The 22,963-nt window shown below is 40.4% G+C and overlaps 1 protein-coding gene across 3 annotated transcripts in view; it reads right to left on the bottom strand.

Annotated features, from left to right (window-relative positions):
• The window catches only part of slco3a1a (solute carrier organic anion transporter family member 3A1a), a 181,544-nt gene extending 161,108 nt beyond the window's left edge, over window positions 1-20,436 (bottom strand). For 2 of the 3 annotated variants that reach the window (XM_048615977.1, XM_048615979.1), the window contains exons 1-2: window positions 19,558-20,090; window positions 2,147-2,612 (exon numbers count right to left, since the gene is read on the bottom strand). In XM_048615977.1, coding sequence (XP_048471934.1) covers window positions 2,147-2,612; window positions 19,558-19,698 — 607 coding nt within the window. In that variant the 5' untranslated portion in view covers window positions 19,699-20,090. Of the gene's footprint in view, window positions 1-2,146; window positions 2,613-19,557; window positions 20,091-20,206 lie in introns of those variants that run through there. The other variant, XM_048615978.1, reaches the window with a different exon arrangement.
• Between the last annotated feature and the right edge of the window lie 2,527 nt (window positions 20,437-22,963).

The following is a 22,963-nucleotide window of genomic DNA, read 5'->3' on the forward strand; positions in this document are numbered from 1 at the left end:
AGGCCCGAAATGTCAGCCTTCCTGCTCCTCTGATGCTGCTTGGCCTGCTGTGTTCATCCAGCTCTACACCTTGTTATCTTAGATTCTCCAGCATCTGCAGTTCCTACTATCCCTATACTAAAATCAATGTTGATTGTGGCTTCAGCTGAAGTCTTATTTCTTTTCCAATCAATACCCCCGGTAACATCTATTGATCTGATCCATCTGAAAGGTCAAGTAAGAAGTTAACCTCTCTCCCATTGAATGACCCAACCAGGAACAAAGATTAATGAGGAATTGTCAGAAAAAAAATCAGAGAAAGATGGAGGGGTGAAAAGAAAGGGAAATCGTTAAAAATGGAAAGAACACTCCCAGCAGCTCAGTCAGACTATCCAGTGTGTAATTTAACCCTGCAGACATTTCTTGAATTTCTTCAATGACATAGGAATGAATTTTCACATGGTCTCCTACTGATCTGACTTAGTCTCAACCGAAGAGATGGGCACCCACTTAATTAGCAATATTGCACCAGCTTAAACATGGCCCTTTAAACATTGATACATATACAAGATGCAGTGCAACAACTCATCAAGCCTTATTCACCCGTTCTCTGCAAACCCACAACACTTCCCCATCCAAGAAGGACAGAAGCAGTAGATGTATTGCCTGAAAGTACCCCTCGAAGAGATAACACTGTCCTGACTTAGAAGTATATCATTGTTCCCTCACTGTTCCTGGGTCAAAATCCTGAACTCTGTCCCTAATAGCACTATGCGTGTGCTAAAACGCCAACAACTGCAGTGGTTCAAGAAAGCAGCTCACCACCACCTTCCAAAAGGCAATTAGGGATGGATAATAAATGTTGGTTTTGTCCACATGCCCCAATAATGCATTTCACTGGTGCAATGCCCTTCAATAGCTTTTAAAAAATGATTGGAAAGGGATTTCAGCCAGTCCTTTTTGATTGCAATGATGCCACACATCATCAATTTTATGACGTTCCTTGGTGCAATGCTGTCACTGAAGCTTGGTCCAAGGTTTTCAATAGTTTGCTTGTTAACATTTCCCAGACCATGACTTCCTGTTAACTCATTTATCATTGTAAGCAGTACCTGCCCATACAAAGAAATATCTTTACAAATTCAATTTTACTTTTGAGGTTAAATTCACTGATCCTGCACCACCAGAGGGGAGCCTAGCTCAAAGGGAATTGAATAATTGAGCCTCGGGTGATGTCGTCCTGTCACTAATGTCCAATCTACTGAGTACAGATCCCCCAGGGGTCATGGGTCAGTCGTTTAGCCTATATTACCAGCTGGTCTAAGTTTATGAGGTATTTGCCATGGTGACAGATAAACTTTAATCCTGCCTCAGAACTCAATCCAAATTTGAAATCTTCTGGCAATATGATTTACCTCGTCCGTTCTTCCTTTCACAGCATCTGTGAAATTTCCTTTCTGGAAAATGGAAGTAAACCCCAAAATCTCATTAAACACCTTAGAAAAGAGAAGATTGGATGAGGTTAGAAGTAGGGGAATGAATGTGTAAGCTGATGGAGTAGTCAACACTTTTCAGAGATTTCAATGGGTGTAAAAGCAAAAATGTTTCCATTTGTGGGAAAGTCCAAAACTAGTAGTCATAAACAAAAGAGAAACACCATTAAATCCAACAGGAAATTTGGAACTGGTTGCCACAATGAGTTGTGATGAATGTTATGGATCAGAAAATCACACCAATGAAGTTAGGGGAAAGAGAATGAGAGCACCATCGTGCAAAGCATAAACACCAGGGAGCTGTCTATTTCTGTAAATTCAACATAAGTCACATTTTTTTCTGACAGAAATTTGAAAACCCAAAATGTGCAAATGGAAAGCCATAATGATTCAAATGGTCTCAAATTAATATGGTATAAAGTCATGTTTAATCTCTTACAGAGCTCCAACTCATTGTTTAAAACAGGACATGATTCAGAAGAATGTTCTCTAAAATAATAGACTTCTATTTCAACCGAGAAAACTGACTTCATTTCTCATTAGGAAGCATCAATATCCCATGAGCAAAATGAGAGTCAGAAACTTCTACTAATCGCAGGCTTCATAAGTATTGCACCAGACAAGTATAAGGTAGTTAGAACATCATTAAATTGAATACTTTAGTAATATCTTACCAATGTACAGGGAGGAATCCTTCCTTTGGACATGATCATCTATGTAAGACACACCAAGAGGTTGGACTGGAGTAGCACCAATACCCAATAGGACTTGAGCTCCAATTAGTAGGAGGTACATCATGTTGGTAGAAGTCCTGTTCCTGCAGATTATCTTGGCCTCCTGTTCTTGGCTGCTTGCTGATACATTCCCAACACACAGGTCGTGGCCTTCCAGTCCCCAGGGAATCTCCCCAGATTCATACTCGTACTGGTGAGTGAGGAACTCTGGCAGGGCAGAAAGCAAAGCCCCCAGGGCCATTACGATGCCCCCACATCCTATGAGGCGTGGCCTGTGCCCTCTCGCCCCAAAGTAGCTCACAAATAATATCAGGGCTAAATTTCCAATCTCAAAGCTGCTGGCGATAACACCAACGTCAGCGCTCTGTAAGTTAAATCTCCTCTCCAGAGTGGTGAGCACGCTAACCTGCATAGAGAAAGAAGTCCCAGTGTTACACAGAAGTGATCGTTGAACAGCAAGATGTTAAATCAGTCATCATACAATCAGACAAACTCTACGTGGCAGGCTAGGCTAGAATAAAAATGAAGCAACCTCCAGCCAACACCTACACATTCCAAATTGCCCTCTGTGGAACTCCATGTAAAATGATGTATGGGATTAAGAGTGAAATTATATTTTTCAGCTGTCTCAATCCAGATTTTTCAATGTCAAAGCCCCCTGTACAAGAACCAGTCATAAACCAGTCACACTACCCAGTGCCAAAATGGCATCCTAACTGCAGAAAGTGGCAGGCAGCCTTCTTGAATGACTACAGTCTTTGGGTCACAGGGGCACTTACAGTGTTGTTAGAAACAGAATTAAAATTAAATACTCAATTAATATGCAACTGACATGTGTTGGAATGCCCAGCAGTTGTGCCAGGTGGTAAAGAACTGCAAGTCTTTCATTTCTCTTGGGGTATGACTAATGGCCCTGCACTCTCGGCATGCCTTAATGTTAAGGACATGGCTCACCCACTTCAGTTTTTATGTAAAAGTCACTAGGAACACTTTAATTAATGCCAAATTTACATGAAAACCAGAGATTTTTTTTAAGAGTAAAGTCTTCTTTAGGTCACTTCTTGTATTCTAAACAACAATCTCTCTTCCAAAGGAAGAAAAAGGTGAACAGGGCAGCAACTTATGCAATTTAAAATTTGAAACTATGTTATATTTATGAAAAATTGTTTGGTGGTAAACTTCCTTAATCTGAGAAGGCATCATCTCAAAATGGACAGATCAGTGGAAATTCAAATAAAGAATTTTGGCAGATTTGCTTTTAGGAAGCTGTAGGGTGGTCTCATTACACCTCACCTTTAGATTCTATACTTCAACTGGGTCAATAAAGCAGAAAAAACAATATTTTGGAACATGGACAGAAACGTGTTCTGATGCTCAGTGCTAAAGTCTCATCCTGTGAAATTGTATACCTGATGTGTGTTGCCAGCTGTGACAATGCCTCATTTAGACTCATACTGATGACATCCTGTTCATTCATGTTAATTGTGGTGAACCAACTCCTAAGGCTCTTGTTGTGCAAGCTCTGGAGACTATGTGTATACTGATTTGAAAATAGTCAATACTGGTTATCTGTTGCTGTTAGCTTGTCAGCTACCTCTAGATTTTAATCCTATATTAATTTTGCCAACTTATACCAATTTCAAACACTGATCTTAACTGCAAATTAAATCAGCAAGCAATGAATGCAGAATTACTGTGATAGAATAAACTGTATTTGTAACCTGTATTATTTGTTTTATCAATAATCTTCATCAACTATTTACACAGTCACTACGGGAGATCTTTTTAGACTTTCACATAAGCAAATTTATTCCGAATGAAGTGAAAGAAAATATAGATCAGGGATGGGCATGTTGACATTGTTCATCCATAGTTAATATTAACTCCAGTGTAAAAACCAAAAGTGGATGCTGGAAATCAGAAACAAAACAGAAATTGCTTGAAAAGCTCAACAGGTCTGGCAGCATCTGTGGAGGGAAATCGGAGTTAACTTTTCGGCTCCAGTGATGCTTTCTCAGAACTCCCGTGTTTAGGTTTATCTTTGCTATCTATCACTCTAAGCCCTTTTATGTGACTTCTTTGGTAACTGGTGAGAAATAGTTAATTCATCCAGCAGTGCCATAAAGGGAGACTGGTCATATAACTGCTAATGCATTCCAATTGGTTGAAAAGTGACAGTCTGCAGATCCAAAACATTAGCATTATTCACTCCTAGTCATAAACCAGGTGGTATAACACTGATAGATCCTTGATGAGGATGTATGGTGAAGTGGGTTCAGGACTCACTTGATGGCCTTTAACAAATATCCTTGTCACGTTATCCATCTCACAGGTCCTAAGTCTCAGGGAAGTAATTAAAGACAATAAGCTGGATGGAGTACTAGTTGTACTAGAGCTATTGTCAGAGTGAAAGTAGCAACTGGTAAAGGGTAAAGTGAGACTCATGTGTCACAAAGAGTGATTAATACCTGGAATGGTCTCCAGGTGAGGATGAAGGCAGGCATGGTGCAAACAACATTTATCAATATCCTGGGGTTACAATTGATCATAATTTCAACTGGACTAACTATTTAAGTTCTGCGGTGACAAGAGTAGACAAGAATCTAGGACTTCTGCTGGAAGTAACTCACCTTCTGGGTCCCTAGTGCTTATCTGTAACTACAAGGCACAAGGCAGGAGTGTAATGGCATAGTCTTCACTTGCCTGCGTGAATGTAGCTTCATTACCACTTAAGCTCAATACATCCAGGACAAAGCAGCCTGCGGCACTGGGACCCCATCCACAACTTTCAGGATTCACTCCATTCACCACTGACATACAATCACAGCTTTATGTACCATCTACAAGATGCAGCAACTCACCAAGGCTCCTTAGACAGCATCTTCCATAGAATCCCTTTAGTGTGGAAACAGACCCTTCAGCCCAACAAGTCCACACTGACCCTCAGAGCATCCCACCCAGACCCATTCCCCAAACCCTCCTAATCTACACATCCCTGAACACCATGGGCAATCCACCTAGTCTGCACATCTTTGGACTGGGGGAGAAAGCCAGAGCACCCGGAGGAAACCCACGCAGACTCAGGGAGAATGTGCAAACTCCACACAGACAGTCACCCAAGGGGGAATTGAACCTGGGCCCCTGGCACTGTGAGGCAGCAGTGCTAACCACTGAGCCACCATGCTGCCCCAAAGGTGAGAAAACCTTCCAGATGCAAGATCTCTACTACTTAGAAGAAAGGCAACATATGCATGGGAACACCACCATTTGCAAGTTCCTGTCCAAGCCATACACCATCCAAACCTGGAAATCTATCACCATTCCTTCACTGTCATTGCCTTCTGAACAACACTGTGGATGTACCAACACATCAAGGGATGCAGAAGTTCAAGAAGACAGCTCGCTATCACCTTCACCAAGGCAATCAGGGATGGGCAGGAATCAATGTCACCAATGCCCCATGTCCCATGAATGAATAAAAAATCTGAGTAATAATCAGTGATTGAGAGTGTTGGGATATTGTGGAGTTGGTGAGGGGAGAATACTCTGAGACCAATGGTTTCTCAGGACAATGATGCAGATGACCAAATGGCTTCCCTAATCTGTGCTTGCTATTGTGATGAGCACTATTTTCCTCATGAGGAAAGATTCACAAAGTTAAAGCTTTATAGTCTGTGAAAAAATGTTGATGGGGATTTGGAGGAGGTTTGCAACGAGCGAGGAACATCACCAATATATTTAAAGAAATAAATGCCACTGATGAAGTAACTTATAAGTACAACTTCAAGAAAAACAACAATAAAATTTGAGCTGGGGAAAGATGAACAGTTGTTTTAATGCTAATACTTTCTTATGATCTGTAAAACTCTGCTCAGAATCATGGCAAAAGCAGACTTGGCAGTATTTTTAAAAAAGGAAATTGATAAATATCTGAAATGGACAAATTTGCACAGTCTTAGGTAAATAACTTGTAATGTGAAGTAAATGGGTAGCTTTGCCAAAGAGCCAAATGATCTTATTCTGTGTTGCAAGGTTCAATGATATTAAACAAAAAATCTTCTTTACTCAAAGGCTGATAAATGTTTGAAATGATTTATCAGATTAAATAGTGAATCAGGAAATCCATGAATGTACAAAATAAAGCAGCATGCTAGGATGTTGAGAAGCAAAACAAGAATGATACATGTCATTGGCTCAATTACCTCTTTCCCATCTTTAAAATTTAATATAATCCTTTAATGATGATTGCCATCATTCAAAGATCAAACAGCTGAGTGTCCCTGTGACTCCAACAGATCGGGCTAGTATCATAAGCAATGCTAAAAACTAGGAATGAACTTTATCCAGCATGGATACGCATACCAGCAAAGGAAATTTAAAATGCAAGTTAAAGTTAAGTGCAAAGAATAAGTGAGCAAATTTGTAGGCAGCCAGTGTTTAACTGATTTACCAGCATTATCACCTGCTCCCAACTAGAACATCAAAAGAAAACTTTTACCTCTGGGATTGAGATCTTGCTTCTGATGTCCAACCCCAAATATGGCACAAGCTGCATAAAGTATATTATGCAGAAGTGAGATGAAAAGGAATCAAGTGCTTTGCCTTTAAATGTCTCATCAATTAAAGGGGCAATGGGATCTATAGTGTCAATTCTGCATTTAGCTGTTCAACAGCAGGAATTTCACAAGAGATCTCAGTGCTGTCTTTCATGGATTGTGGAGATATAACCTTGCTCACTAAAACAATGCTACATTTCTTCCCATAGCCTCACAAATCAATCAGATTACAGCAATAATGATTTCATAATTACTTAAATATGATAACTGCAAAGGGAGGAAATTTGTCATTAATTGTGTATGTACCATGGTAGAATGTAGAACTGCCTTTCACTAACAAGGATTTTGAATAAATAAACGATTCTGGTTTTAAATTGCCTATGTGAATCAAACATACCTTTTAAATAGAACTCAAAGAGCACAAGAAGCTGTTTTTCCATCACCATAAGCTGTGTGAGTTCTGCTGCAAAGAACTACATAGTATTTACAGCACAATATCAGGCTACTCAGCCGAACTGGTCTATACTAGCAGTGATGCTCCACGTAAGTCTGCTCCCAGTCTACACTATCTCCCTAACTCCTTCCTTGTCTTTGCTTCCCACTTATTCAGCTTAGTACCTCCTGTTCTACATCCTTATCTGTCTTGAGTTAAGAAGTTTTTACTTGATTTGTAATTGGATTTAATAGCAACTTTCTTGCATTTATCATCCTTTATGTTTGACTGTAAATAATTGGAAATATCTTCTCTATACTGATGCTATTGAGCATCTTCATCATTTAAAGCCCTCTATTAGGTCACCCCCTCAACCTTCCCTTTGCTCAAGATTATTGGATCATATGAAATAGGGACAGAAGTAGACCATTCAGCCCATTGAGGCTGCTTCGCCATTCAATAACATCATGACTGATCCAATCATGTCCTTAACTCTGCCTTCCTGACTACCCTCCATAACCCTTGACCCCCTAATAGATCAAAAATCTGTCTAGCTCAAAGTCTCAAATATATTTAATAATCTGACCTCCAGTGGTCCCTGAGATAGAGGGATTTCAAGGCCTAATAACCTTCTGAGAGAGAAAAAAAAGTCTTTGTCTCCATCTTAAATGGGAGGCTCTTTTAAAAATATTTGATTCCAATTCTTTTCGGTCTTTTCTGATTGTCTGAAGTTCTCATTCAGGAATTTGTTTTGTAGACTCTTTTTGTATCTTCTCCAGTGCCTCTGTATCCTTTCTGTAAAATGAAGACCAGAATTGTGTACTATGTATTATGATAAAAATAAATTGTTCCTTCCTGGAGTTATTAATGAGCATCTCCCCATTCTCACCCTCTTCATCTACCTTCGGTACAAACTTATCTCTAGTTAGGGCTTTGGAGGCAAAAAACATTAGGTTCATTTTCTTTTTTCTTTTTATCATTCATGGGATGAGGACATCGCTTTTAGGCAGCATTTATTGCCCATCCCTAATTGTCCAGAGGGCAGTTGAGAGTCAACCATATTGCTGTGGGTCTGGAGTCACATGTAGGCCAGACCAGGTAAGGATGGCAGTTTCCTTCCCTAAAGGACATTAATGAACCAGATGGGTTTTTCTGACAATTGGCAATGGATTCATTATTATCACTAGATTCTTAATTCCAGATTGCATCGAATTCAAATTCCACCACTACAGTTATCTCAGAACATTTAAGAAGCAGTTGAATGATGTGATAGAGAGGGTACTGTCTGAATGGTTAAACTGGGTCAGCTAAATAGTCTTCCTTATCATATCCAACTCTTACTTCATATTGGGATACAGGTTATTAAAGTTAATACAGCGTGGTCCTTCATTACAGCTGATGGTGAAAGATGTGAACAGACCTGCTATGCATTTCTACTTAAATTCCTGGCAATCTTGGGTTTTAATTCTCCACTTTAACCTATGGAAGATTTCATATTGTTCTAATAATCACAATTATAGGATTTATATGAGCAACTTCTGATATCGAGCAGAGGTACTGTTTAGCTGCATAATGTGTAATTAGATCAGCTGATTTCAGATTCTGAAATGTTAAATAGAACACAAAGGCCATAAGATCGGGTAATTGATCCCAGACTTGAGGTAATGGTCCAGCTCAGGGAATTCCAGGCACACGTTGCCTATATTTTTAGTATAAAACTGCTTTGGTTCACATATTTATCTGGTGTTGTACAATTTTAACATGGAATTCCTTCTCAAAATCTCTCCAATTCTCTACCTTCCTTTCTCCTCTTTTAAGATATTCCCCCAAACCTCTACCCCTCAGATCAAGCTTTCGGTCACTTTCCAAAATTTCTGGACTTCATGCATTATCAAATTTTGCAAAGTGCCAGGAGAATTCTCTCAACTTACAGATAACATAAGTTCCATTTACTGTAACATTGCAATTGGCCTTCCAAAATGCATCACCTCACACTTGTCTGAATTAAACTCCAACTGCAATTTCTCTGCTCAACTTTCCAACTGATCTATATCCTGCTGTATCCTTTGACAACATTCTTCAAGATTCACAACTCCACCAATTTTAGTGTCATCTGCAAACTTACTAATCAAACTATTTATGACAATTATGTGGAGGCATAATTTTAAGGTGATTGGAGGAAGGTATAGAGGAGATGTCAGAGGTAGGTTCTTTACGCAGAGAATGGTGAGCGTGTGGAGTGCGCTGCCAGCAGTGGTAGTGGAGTCAGATATTTTAGAGACTTTTAAGCGACTCTTGGATAGGCACATGGAGGATAGTAAAATGTAGGGTATACAGGGTAGTTTGATCTAAGTAGGATAATAGGTCAGCCCAACATCGTGGGCCGAAGGGCCTGTACTGTGCTGTACTGTTCTATGTTCAAAAGAAAATCATTGTTGATATTTTCCAGGGAGACGTGATTTGGAAATGTGTAGGTGCAGAAAATGACCACTGTGGCCCTTTTGTTCATGTCAAATTTCAAGCATATACTCCAGAGTGCGGATTTTATTAATTCCAGTGCAGGAATTGGAGATAGTATTGGGGAAATGCTAACATTATGGGGACAAAAAAATTTCAATACACCCTGCAGAGCTCTTTACCTGAATGTCAAATGTTTGCTTCCAACTGGTGGAGCACCTCTCCAAGATGACTGGAGGGCAAAATTTATTGTTATTACTCATTTTTAGGCTGTCCTTCAAGCCTTGTACTCCTGAAACTAGCAGAAATAATCTTTCTGTTTACCTTGTTTGCTCCTTTTAATACCATACAAACTTCAAATCTTTCAACGAAGTTTTGGATGGGATTCTTGTTAGGCAGTGGTGAGATGTCTATGAATTGGGATTATTGCTTGTTATTGGCTTCATTACCTCACTTATTAATATGCAGCTTCCTATCCTACCTGAAAGATACAAAAGAGATCTAAGGGGCAACTTTTCGACACAGAGGTTGGTGCATTCATAGAATGAGCTGCTACAGGAAGTGATGGAGGCTGGTACAATTGCAACATTTAAAAGGCATCTGGATGGGTACATGTATAGGAAAGGTTTAGAGAGATATGGGCCAATGCTGGCACATGAGAGCAGATTAATTTAAGATCTCTGGTTGGCATGGACGAGTTGGACTTAAGGGCCTGTTTACATGCTGTATAACTCTGTGACTCTATGACTCTATTTGAAAGCATGGTAGTGTAGAAGTTCAGTCATCAGATGTCTAATGCAGGGAATACACAGGTTATTGAGAAGATTTGTAGCTCGGGTTGTTGATGCAGTTGTTGACTTGCTCACTGAGCTGGTAAGTTTGTTCACAGATGTTTTGTCACCATACTAGGTAACATCATTAGTGCGCCTCCGATGAAACGTAAGTGTTCTGTCCCGCTTGTTATTTGTGTGTCTCAGTTTGCTGGGGTGGGTGGCATCGCTTCCAGATTTGTTTCTTAGAGGTTAGTTTATGGGGTCCAGCTCTACATGTTTGTTAATGGAGTTCCGGTTTGAGTGCCAGGCCTCCAGGACTTCTCATGCATGTCTTTGCTTGGCTTGTCCTAGGATGGCTACATTGTCCCAGTCGAATTGGTGTCCCCCTTTGTCCATGTATATTGAAATAAGTGATAGTTGGTCATGTCTCTTGGTAGCTAGTTGGTGTTTGTGGATCTTGATGGCTAGTTTCCTTCCGGTTTGCCCTATGTAATGTTTTTGGCAGTCTTTGCATTGTATCTTTTAAATAACGTTGGCTCTGGTAGTTGTGGTTGTTGGATCCTTTACTCTCATCAGCAGCTATCATAGCATAGCTGTTCATGTCATGTCATGTTATTTACAAGATACTGTGCAAAGACTGCCAAAAACATTACACAGGGCAAACTGGGAGGAAATTAGCCATCAGGGTTCATGAACACCAACTAGCTACCAAGAGTCATGACCAACTATCACTCATTTCAATACACATGGAAAAAGAGGGACATCAATTCGACTGGGACAATGTAGCCATCCTAGGGCAAGCCAAGCAAAGACACGCACATGAATTCCTGGAGCCTGGCACTCAAACCGGAACTCCATTAACAAACATGTAGAGCTAGACCCCATATACCAACCACTAAGAAACAAATCCGGAAGTGATGCCACCCACCCCAACAAACCGAGACACATAAATAACAAGCGGGACAGAACACTTACACTTCACTGGAGGCGCACTAATGATGTTCCCTAATACAGTGACTAAATGTCTGTGAACAAACTTACCAGCTCGGTGAGCAAGTCCAACATCTACAGCAAATACACAGTTAAACACACAGCTTGCTAACTGAAACTCTGTTTTAAAAATGTTACGATCTAACCCTGAAATTTCTTCATCCATGTTTACAGTTTCCCAATGGACAGCAATTTTACCAACAATTTCAGAAGGCAGCACCACATCTTCTGTTTTTGTTTCAGATTGCGGGCATTTGTGATTCTTTTCTCTTCTGTTTTGGAGCCTTGAATGCATCAGCTCACAAAATTAGACTGTAACTGACACCAGCAGACATTTATAACTAAATAAAAATGAAAATGCACCTCCAAGGATGGCAGTGACCCATATCTTGATCTGTTTTCATCTAACATTAGGGCAATCGATACCATTTCATTTCAACTGTGTAAATAGAGCAAACAGGGAACAAACAGAATTTGTCTCCGTGGTTTGTCTCGGAAGTGATATTAAAATAAGTGAACCAAAAGGTCTTGAGTTTGATCCTTGACTTGTAATGATTCCATCTACTGTGGAAGGAAAGGAAATTTAGTGGCCGTAATATGTGTGAGGGTGAGGAATAAGGTAATCAATACAGTGTAAAGCTGGAAGAACATAGCAGGTCAGGCAGCATCAGAGGAGCAAGGGAGTTGACGTTTCACATCGGCACCCTTCATCAGATTTCCTGATGAAGGTCCTGACCCAAAACGTTGACTCTCCACCTCTGATGCTGCCTGACCTGCTGTGTTCCTCCAGCTCCACTTTATATTGACTCTGAATCCAGCATCTGTAGTTCTTGCTATCTCTGAGGAATAAGGTAGTGTGGAGTAGGCTTAAAAGAAAGGCTTGCATTTCTTTAGCAATTTGCACAACCACTGGATGTGGCTCAATGTGCCTTGTAGGAAATTATGTGCTTTTGGAAGTGCATTCAGGGATGTAATATTGGAAACACAGCAGCCAATTTGCACCCAGCAAGCTCCCTCAGACAACAATATAATGATGGCAAAATAGGCTATTTTTGAGGTGCTGATTTGAATTAATTGATAAAGTGAAGTTGTATCTGATAAATGTCTCTAACCTGTTGTCAACAAAATGATGCAGAACAATCTTTATCAATCTCCAGAACTGAAGTGCCATGGAAGTACTATTTATTTTTAATATGACTAGTCAAAGATTGGGCATAAGATGAGCTCTAGATTGCAACAAGAAGTAAGACAGGCTTGAACACTGGCCCTTACAGCACCAAGCAGTCACCTTCTCACAATACAATGCAGCCACTCACCAAGAAATTTTCAACATAAATGTAATCTCCCCTGTGTAGAAAGAGAAGTGTGGCCATTGCCTGAATAGTCCACTCTCTCCAAGTTCCCTTCCTAGTCATACATTGACTTGGACATTTACATCCCTTGCTCCATCTATCTTGTATCAAATTTGGGAACTTCTGATCAAACAGCACTATGAAAGATCCTTCATCACATGGAAGATTCTGCCCGTCACCACTTTCGCAAGAGCACCCCTTTCATTAGGTACAGCAATCAAAGGTTTATGGAACCAAGGCACATACATACAGTTGAGATAGCGAGTTCAAACAGCAGAATAGATTTGAGGGATTGAATCCCCTAACCCTGTCCATGTGATCCTAACTAGGTTTGGACATACTAGGAACTAGAAACACACATATTCCAAGAATGAACTCAATAAAAGCTGTGATTAGGTAATAAAAATCTTTATCTTTATGAATCTGTGGGTTAGAAAAGGGGGTCTGCATGAAGTTAGAGCCAGAGAAGATGAGATAAGATGAAAGTTCAGCAATTTGTAGAAATGTGAAGCGTGCTTAGTTCACGGGGTCAATGCTTTGTGGAAAATGTTGCCAAACACTTGATTTTGTTGAATGAAGGCAGATGAATTGTGTCACACCATCAGCCCATTGCTAAATAATGAGGCCTGTCGTGCAGTGGTATGTTGCCCTACCTCTGGGCAAGGAGACTCAGGTTCGAGTCCCAACCTGCTCCAGAGGTGTGACATAGCATCTTTAAACAAGTTGACTTTACAGAAAAAGCACAAATAATGTGGTAGTGCCCACAGAGTGCAGTAAAATAATATTCCCTCTCTCTCCCTGCAGGGGAGAAAATTTTAGGGGTGTGTGGCAGCAGCAATAGCTGTGGGCACTGGAAATGATGCAGACAATGATTAGTTAAGATTACATTTCTAGTGTTGATTTACTCCAGAATTGCAATTTTCAGACTGAAGCACTCGGTAGGAGTGCACTGAAAATTGTATTTGTAGTGATAATTTTAAATAGTTGCTAATCCCAACATATTGTCTGTTTTCAAAACAGAGTTGATTAAAATCATTTGAAAAGTTGCATTTTGACTCTGGTGATTGTGACTAGGACCAAATCATGACTTAATTGTTCATGATTTTATAGAACAAAGCAGAAGCTAATTCTATTAAACTGCAGCCTTGAGCCAATGTGTATTTACATCTGACAGTCAATTACTAAAAAGATAGAAACAGAAATAAATTTTGAATAAATATCGCTGCAAAAATAAATAATTTTTCCCTTACTGTATCACGAGACTCTGCGTGGGAGTCGTACATTTGAAGAATAGATCACCAGTGATTGACATCGGAAGTAATGCAGCAAACAATTACCCCAAGAGGTAGTGTCACAGTTTCAAGGATTGTCTGATGTTTTTCTTTGCTTGATTGCAGCAATTAGTAACGTGAGACATAATCATGAATAGCATTTGCAATCTTGAATCTTTTTAAAAAAACCTGTACTCTGCCTTAATGAATCTGATGAAGAAACTCTCGAAGGATGATAGTGACTGATGACTGATACCCAGAAATAACATTGTCTCGTTTAAATGTGTCGCTGTTATAATTCCTGTATACTCAGTCTACCAGCACAATTCTGCAGCAATCTAACTGCCTGTTGCAACTCTGATGTTAATTCAGCTACTTCATCTTCTCATTGATTTGAATGGAGTCAGGGCCATAACCACTAGCTGCTCACCCATTTCAGCGAGGGAGCTAACAGAGACTGTATCCTGTATCAGGAGAATTTTGTGTCCTAATTTCCAGTCAACCTTAATGTCATGGATACATATTTTCTGTAGGTTCCAGCCCATTTAAACAATTTTGCTGCCGTTTAAGCCACAGGAAACAAACATAGTTTCAGCTAATTTTTTTAGAAGGCTTCTGAGCTTTTAAAAGTCAACTTGATTGAATGGATTGGGATGGATCACCACTCCAACTATATGCTGCTTGTGACCACATTGTTTTCACTGGGCCAGAATTTGCTATTAAATAAATGGCTAATTTGATGACATTTTCCTTATCAACGTAAAAGTTCTCAAGCAACGTGTAGCAAGGAAGATAAAGCTTAGAATTGTAAATTGTACATTTGGATGATTTTCATAAATAATACACAAATAAGCCCTTGGTAGAACAACAGTCATTTCCAAGCCAATATTACAGGATGTTACAAAACTAAAATGTTCTCAATAATAGAATATTATACCGTCTATGAATAGGAAGGGTTTACAGGGATATGGGCCAAATGCTGGCAAATGGGACTAGATTAATTTAGGATATCTGTTCAGTATGGACGAGTTGGATCGATGGGTCTGTTTCTGTGCTGTACATTTCTATGACTCTATGATATTTTGTGCGACGTGTCTATTACATAACGGATCAATGCTCCAGTAAAACCAATATATTCATTTCCAAGTGTTGCTGCTTTTCTACATGGTTTTCTCTGTGGATTGTTCATTCGAGTAGCTTATTAGAATTGCTGAGAAGAACCTAGTGCACCAAAATCCATCCTCTAGTACATTGGCGGACTTGGCCAATCCTTTGTTGGAGATAGCCAGACTGCTAGACCATCATAAGTTATGAACAGAAATCCAGAAACATTGGCAATGCTTCACTGTTCATTTATCAAGAACACAAGTGCTGATTCAGAGGCAACTCAGCACTCTCCATTCATCAGAAAAATCGACATGCAATATTGGTAGTGAAATTCACTCAGTTTTTGGTATCTCCTTTCGCTGCAAAACTCTCCCAAAAACCTTCACCACCTGGACTTCTGTGTTTTTTTGTTAAAGCTAGAAGGTAATAACAACTATCATCTGATTACCAGAATTTCATGAGCTAATGCTTTGTTGGTACCAGATTTGTCTGAAACATAGGTAAAAGTGTAGGCCATTCAGCCTCTTGATGCAGTTTTACCATTCAATTATATTAACTTCAACTTGAGTACTGTGTGCAATTCTGGTCACCTCATTACAGGAAGGATGTAATTCCACCAGAGAGGCGATGGAGGAGATTTACAAGGGTCTTGCCAGGACTGGAAAATTGTAGCTATGAGGGAAAATTGGATGGAATCTAAGGGGAACTTTGTTTGAGATGTACAAGTTTGTGAGGGGCTTGGATAGAGTGGATTGGCAGACAGGTGAGTGACTAGGGGCTGTAGATTGAAAGTGATTGGCGGAAAGGTTAGAGGGGAGTTGAGAAAAGCTTTTATCATCCTGAGCATAGCGAGATCTGGAACTCCCTGCCTGAAAAGGGTGGCAGAAACCCTCATCTCCTTTACAAGGTGTTTGGATATGCACCTGAAGTGCCTTAATCTGCTACAGACCAAATGGTGGGAAAGGATATGAGGCTGGGTGGTCCATCTTTTGGCTGGCGCAGAACAATTGGCTGAGGGACCTCTTTCTATGCCACATACACACCGTAAATCTGTATGGCAGGCCTGTACCCAAATTCCACTCACTGCCTTTGCTCCATTTCCTTTGACATCCTAACCTAACAAATGCAAATGATCTCAGACTTAAGTTTTTTTAATTCACACAATATTCATATTCTTTTTGGAAGTGAGTTCCAGATTTCAGCTATCCATACTGTGAAATGACGCTACTGAATTCACTTGTAAATGGTCTCCTTGCTTTTAAGATTGTGTTCTTTTTATGGATACATCCGTCAGTCGGAGTAACTGCTCTGTATCTATCCTATTGATTCCACGAATCAATTTAAATAAGTCGCAAATGCAAGAGAGGAGGAAACATTCAAGCAACTGCCTCATAAATTAACTCTTCGAGACCTGCTATTGTTCTGGTGAATCCATGCTGAACCCACGATCAAAGGCAATATGGAGGCTTAGTGCCTGAAAGCAGGACTCCAGGCGGAGCCTTGCCAAGACATTGGAACCATCATCACCTCACTTTCAAATCCAAGCCCCTTAAGATAAGTCTTTGTGTGTTCACAATAACCACCAGGCCATATTGGGGCAGCATCTGTCCTTATTAACTTGCCTTTAGCTACATCTGATTACTATGTGCACAATATTCACTATTGGCAAAAGAATCAATGGTGATACAAGAGAACATTGTTTTGTGTGCTGAACGGTTATGATCTGGAATGCACTGCCCAATAGGGTGGCAAATTCAGTTATGGCTTTTGAAAAGGAATTAGATCAACTCTTGAAGGGGAAAATGTTGCAGGGCTATAGGGAACGGGTTGGTGAGTCAGGCTCAATGAGGGGCATTTGCTCAGAGCCAACACAGATCTGAGAGGCCAAATGGCCTCCTTCTGTGCTGTAACTGTTCCAAGATTCATGATTCACAAAAGTCATAGCCCTCAGAGAAAATCTGCAAATTTTGCAAATGAACATCCGAAAAACCGCTTTGTATTTCAGGGATGATCTTGGGTCAGAACTGATGGTGATGAACAGTGAAACCTAAAATCTTCAAACTTTTGCTGAGATTTTCCAATTCTGACATGTGCTAGAAGTGCAGGCTTGGAAATAGTATTTCGCAATCTGTGTATTGAAGTGAATACATATAGAGTCACACACTGTGGTGAATTGTGAAGAATTTATTTGTAACTTGGTCAGTTTTAATGATTTACAAGGCTCTGACTTTCCAAAAGGACTTTATTCTTCGCTTAAAGTGCAAAGATTTGCAGGATAATAAAGAACAAGGGGCTGGGACTTTACTGTTAGCTCTTTCAGAAGGTTGGTACAGGCATGATGACCTAATTAGCTTTCTTGTATGTCAATGATTCGATGACTGTAATTTTAAACTGGGTACTTTAAGTACAATGGCAACTGGATGGTGCAATGAATTGAAATTCACTTTTCATCTCTTGGCATCTCTTGGTCTTGGGCAGTACTTCCAACACCACTCTTGCTGAGATTAAGGATAGCATGGGAATCTTTTTGATGTGTACATGTCAGGCAGGACCATCAGCCAGTAAGAGAAGCACGAAGCAAACAGATTTCTTTGATAACAAGGTGTGGAGCTGGATGAACACAGCAGGCCAAGCAGCATCAGAGGAGCAGGAAAGCTGAAGTTTCGGGTCAGGACCCTTTTCATTTTCAGGCTGCCTGGCCTGCTGTGTTCATCCAGATCCACACCTTGTTAACTCAGACTCCAGCATCGGCAGTTCCTACTATCTCTGAGATTTCTTTGAACTTCCTACAGTTTATATTGAGCATGATAGCATCATGTTTTCCTTTGCACTAGGACTAGGTTCCTATATTTACAAACACATTACCTAAACATACATCCGCTAATGATAAGCCCTGCAGCATCTCTCTACAACAGCTGTATAAAGTGATCTTTCTGTGCATAAATCTGCACTGAAAACAAAAGTTCATAGCCAAGGGAAATTATCAATCTTGATAAAGAACAATTTATTTACCATGAAAAGACCTGCAGGGTGCATTTGGAGGAGCAAGCAAAGTACAACATAAAGGCTAGTTGCTAATTACCACCTCCTCACTGGTAACTGCTTCGGTATTTTTATGCAGAATCCTGATTAGTTCAGAATAAATGGGAGACCAACATAAGGCTAGAACATTGCTAAATGCAATAGCTTCAAGCTGGTGTCACATTTTGAGATGCAAAAATTAATAACTGGTCTCTAACTCTGCTGTCAGGATGAAGCAGACAAACTTAGACAAAAGTGAATACCCTTCATGTGTCTCCAGAACAGCTTCCACGGAGAGAGATGGAGACAGTGGTAGACAGAATAGCAATAAAAGGTGCACGCAGAAAGCCAGGGAGAAGCAAAGGAAAAGCAGAAAAGCGGAAAGGCAGAAACAGGGACAGCAAGAAAGACATGAACGGGGATAGACAGGCAAACAGGCTCATAACAATCTGAACACAAAGTTGGTGAATGACCCTGATGCAATCTGAATATTTGGCCCTTCTCCCAATGTATATTGTGAACTGAGGGTGGGCAAACAGAGAGCAAGATTGAACAAACTGATGAAACACAATCCTGAGACCCTACTTAGTAAGTGATTGATAATAGTTATGCAAGAGTCCCCAGCAACCACTGTATGTTTCCATAGAAACAGCAGTCTATCATGTTTTAGCTCATGGTCATTCTGATTCTTTGTTCCAAAATGCGTGTGCTTCTACACGTATGTAAACACGCATGTATTTGGCAAGTGCACATATGCATGGAGGCATTACCTGTAATACATATCCACACACAAATACAGCGACAATCTGATAGAATCACATTTCCAACGCGAGGTGAAGTAAATCAGTTCTGCCTCTCCGCTCACTGCAGTAACGCACTGGGAACAAAATGTCTTAAAATCAAATTTCCATGCAGTCTTATAAATTATGGGGGGGTGGGGTGAATCTATGTGAAAGGTATTATATAAATACCAGATAGATAATACAATCAGAAGCTTCATGTCTTATCAATCACTGAACTGCAACACACGCAGGCTAATAATAGGATTTAACTGCAGTCAACACATAAATAATATATCCAATTATTGCAGAGGTCAATTTCTGTCTACATTTTTTTACTATTGTGAAAACTTATATCATTTAATTTCCATCTGGACACGGCCAGTGATCTCAGCTGATTAATGCAAATTGACAGGGTACTGGATGCATTTACAAAATCCGTATTTGTCTAGTAAATGCGTAACATGTTCATTGTAAATTATACTGCGGTGTATTTAGAGTCTCAAAGTCTCAGCCAAGATCAACTTGGTAAGAAAATTGGAATTAAATGGTTCGTTAATATCCGGCTTTAATCAGTAAAGATTCAGTGTACAAGTACTAGATTCGCCTTACCAGATAAGCCCCCACGGTTCCCTGTGCCAGCATCAGCGCGCACTCTGATACCAGGAAGATTTTGATGTTGGAAAAACAGGATTTCTTCTCGTCTCGCTGGACGTTACTGGCGCCGCTGTTCCGCGGTTGTCCGCTCTGCATTCTTTCTTCTTTATTTTCTGTGCCTCCCCCTCAGCCAGATAGAGACACAGAAACACACACACACACACAGGTGTAGGAGAAGTCAGCCTAGATCCTGTCTCTATCTCACCCTCCTCCTTGTCTTCAGCAAGACACGCTCCAGCACTCTGCTCCTCATCACTGTCCTCATCAGTCCAGTTCCCATTGTCACCTCAGTCAGGACCTCCCACCCTCCTGTGTTTGAGTGAGCAGCAGACTGGACGCTCTCTTCCTCAGTAACGATCCCTTTTCTCTCACTTAGCCCTTCCCCAAGGGGGTTAAAGCGTCTCGCATTGACGGCGAGAGCACCGGCGTTTTGACAGACCAGCGGCAGGCCGTTGGGCTGGCTCATTCTAGACTGCATTTCCACTGGAAGCTGGGGATAGATCGGCCGTCAGGCTCCATCACTGCTCCTTAATCCTCCAATCCACACACACACACAGAGAGAGACAATAGTCGCTGCAGCCCAGCAAACAGATAAAACATTCACCTGTAAGACGAGTATTCTGTGCGACGGGGGAAGTTCTCTTGTGCGATAAATGCCCATATAGAGAGGACAGCTTTCTCCTCTCTACCCTCCACCGTACACAGAGACAGACAGGGAGAGAGTGTGTGTTTGAGAGAGAGACAGAGAGAGAGGCAGAGAGGTAGAGACAGGGGAAAACAACTATGGTTAAAGATGCACTCTTTTAAACACACACACACGCCTTGTCATAATCCACTGGTCTGGTCTAATCGAGGTTTGACACTGAAGATTTGCACATTCCTCAAACACAGCAGCATTCAACCCTGCAACTGCGATAAAGAAATGATAGTGCAGACGATTGTTCAATTATTAATTCGCATCCTTGACACCGTGTTTTCTGATTTAATATTTAAATAGAATGGACTCGAGATTGTTTGTAACAAAATTTCTTTTATGAATCACTCAGTAATTTCATTCCAATATTAAGTTTTTTAAAACGCTCAGGTGATCTGTTACAAAGTCAATGGTTCGAAAAGTCATCCGCAGAAAATATATTTGGATATATTCAGCATCATTTTAACTGCGTGGTCAGAGTGTGTTGCGGTCGTGGCTAGATTTTCGTTACTTTAAGTGAATCTTGGGTTTTGAGGTTATATGTAGATGAGGCAGCGAACTCATGCAGCTCCCCACCGACTCCTTCCTCTCTGCAGAACCCACCACCTCCATCTAATGCTCGTGTTGAGCTAGTCATTGGGGTGGGTAATATAAACATTGCTAATGTGTAGAGAATGGAACTTTTGAAGGTAACGTTTCACAACCTTCACACAAATTTTGAATACTTCCTGTTCCAAAAAAGTTGGTTAAATATCATACGCGCGCTGATTAAAATATCTATTCAGCGTACGCAATTTTTAAACTAAAGAACTTTTTTGCATTCAGTACAGGGATGTACATTCGGTAGGACCTGGAAATCAGTTTAAAGGAATTGTAAACATTCATTAGTTTCAAGAAGTGCGGCTTTCCAAATTGCAGAAACTTATCTAGTACCTACACTACAGCAAGAATGATGACTAACACGGGACAGGCTGAACAGATTGGACCCACCGATTCCGTTCACTGACTTGAACACTGAGCAATTTAACAGCTGTTCAGGAAGTTTGCATCAAAAGATGGCGCTGTAACTAGGAGGGATTACGCTAAACTGCGAACAGAGCAATTTTTGTATCTCTTCATAATTATTTTTTAAACTCAAACCAATCTCTTTCACTTTTTTATTCTCTCACCGAGATGTGGGTGTCACTGGCTGTGCCAGCATTATTCTGAGGAAGAGCCACCGGACCCGAAACGTTAACCTTTTTTTCCCTTCACAGATGCTGCTAGACCTGCTGAGGTTTTCCTGCAACTTTGTTTTTGTTCCTGATTTACAGCGTCCGCAGTTCTTTTGGTTTTTATTTATGATTAAAACACATTGAAGATCCCTCATGGTATCTGTTGACATTATTCCTCCTTCCTTGTTCTCCTATATTCTCCTGAAGACGCTAACCAGTGCTGAGTTACAGTCATATGACACAAGCTGGCACCTGGAGACTTGGCCAAAGTGCCTTTCTTTATTTGTGAACCTACAGGGTTGTTTGTTGAGTTATTTGACTGTAAGGAAAAAGGATCTTGAGAACTACATTTGATGCTGTCTTCCTGAACATTCACAATTCCAGCATAAGGTCAGATGCAAAGCCTCTGAGTAAGTTTTCAATCTCCTTCACTGAGAAGCCCCAAACCAGTTGATTATCCCAACCTAATGTTGGAGTTTTACCATCCCAACCTTCCCTGATATCCGTGCTCCTGCGAGTCTGAACTCCTTCTAATCTCTGCACCATTGATGGTCATACCTTCTGCACATAGGTCCTAGATTATGGAATCATCGTATTAACCATCTCTTAAGACTCTCCTTAAAACAATGTTGATAACTTCTTCTGTGGACTCTGTGCCAATTATTTTTGATAATACGCTTGTGAAGAACCTTGAGGGGTTTTACTTTATTCTCAATGAGAAAATCAGTCAAAAGCCAGTAACGCTTGGGAAATGAGAGTATTATTGGTTGTGCTGGAGCTTTACATGAGTTAGACCAACGTGCATCCTTCATAGGTTTTACTGGGTTTTCTTTCTGTGTTTTAGGTACTACAAAGATGGAAATTGTTGTTGTTCATGCTGGGATAATCTGAATTTAGTGAGGTTGGGGTTTGAAGTTGAGAGTCATAGAGTCATATAGCATGGAAACAGACCCTTTGGTCTAACCAGTCCACGTCGACCATGTTCCCAAACTAAATTAATCTCACTTGTCAGCATTTGGTCCATATCCCTCTAAACCTTTCCTATTCGTATACTTATCCAAATGTTTTTGAAATGCAATAACTGTACCTGCATCCACCACTTCCTCTGGCAGCTCATTCCACACACAAACAATTCTCTGTGCAAAATGGTTAACCTCATATCTTTTTTAAAACTTTCTCCTTTCACTTTAAAGATATGCCCGCATGTTTTGAACTCCCCACCCTAGGGAAAAGACCCTTGCTATTCACCTTATCTATGCCCCTTATGATTTTATAAACCTCTATAAGGTCAAAAATGTTCTATATAAACATATGGATGATAATGGAATAGTTTAGGTTAGATGGGCTTCAGATTGGTTTCACAGGTCGGCGCAACATTGAGGGCCGAAGGGCCTGTACTGCGCTGTAATATTCTATGTTCTAAACCTCTCAACCTCCTACGCTCCAGTGAAAA

Source organism: Rhincodon typus, chromosome 33 (assembly GCF_021869965.1).
Source record: "Rhincodon typus isolate 14 chromosome 33, sRhiTyp1.1, whole genome shotgun sequence".
NCBI classification, from domain to species: domain Eukaryota; kingdom Metazoa; phylum Chordata; class Chondrichthyes; order Orectolobiformes; family Rhincodontidae; genus Rhincodon; species Rhincodon typus.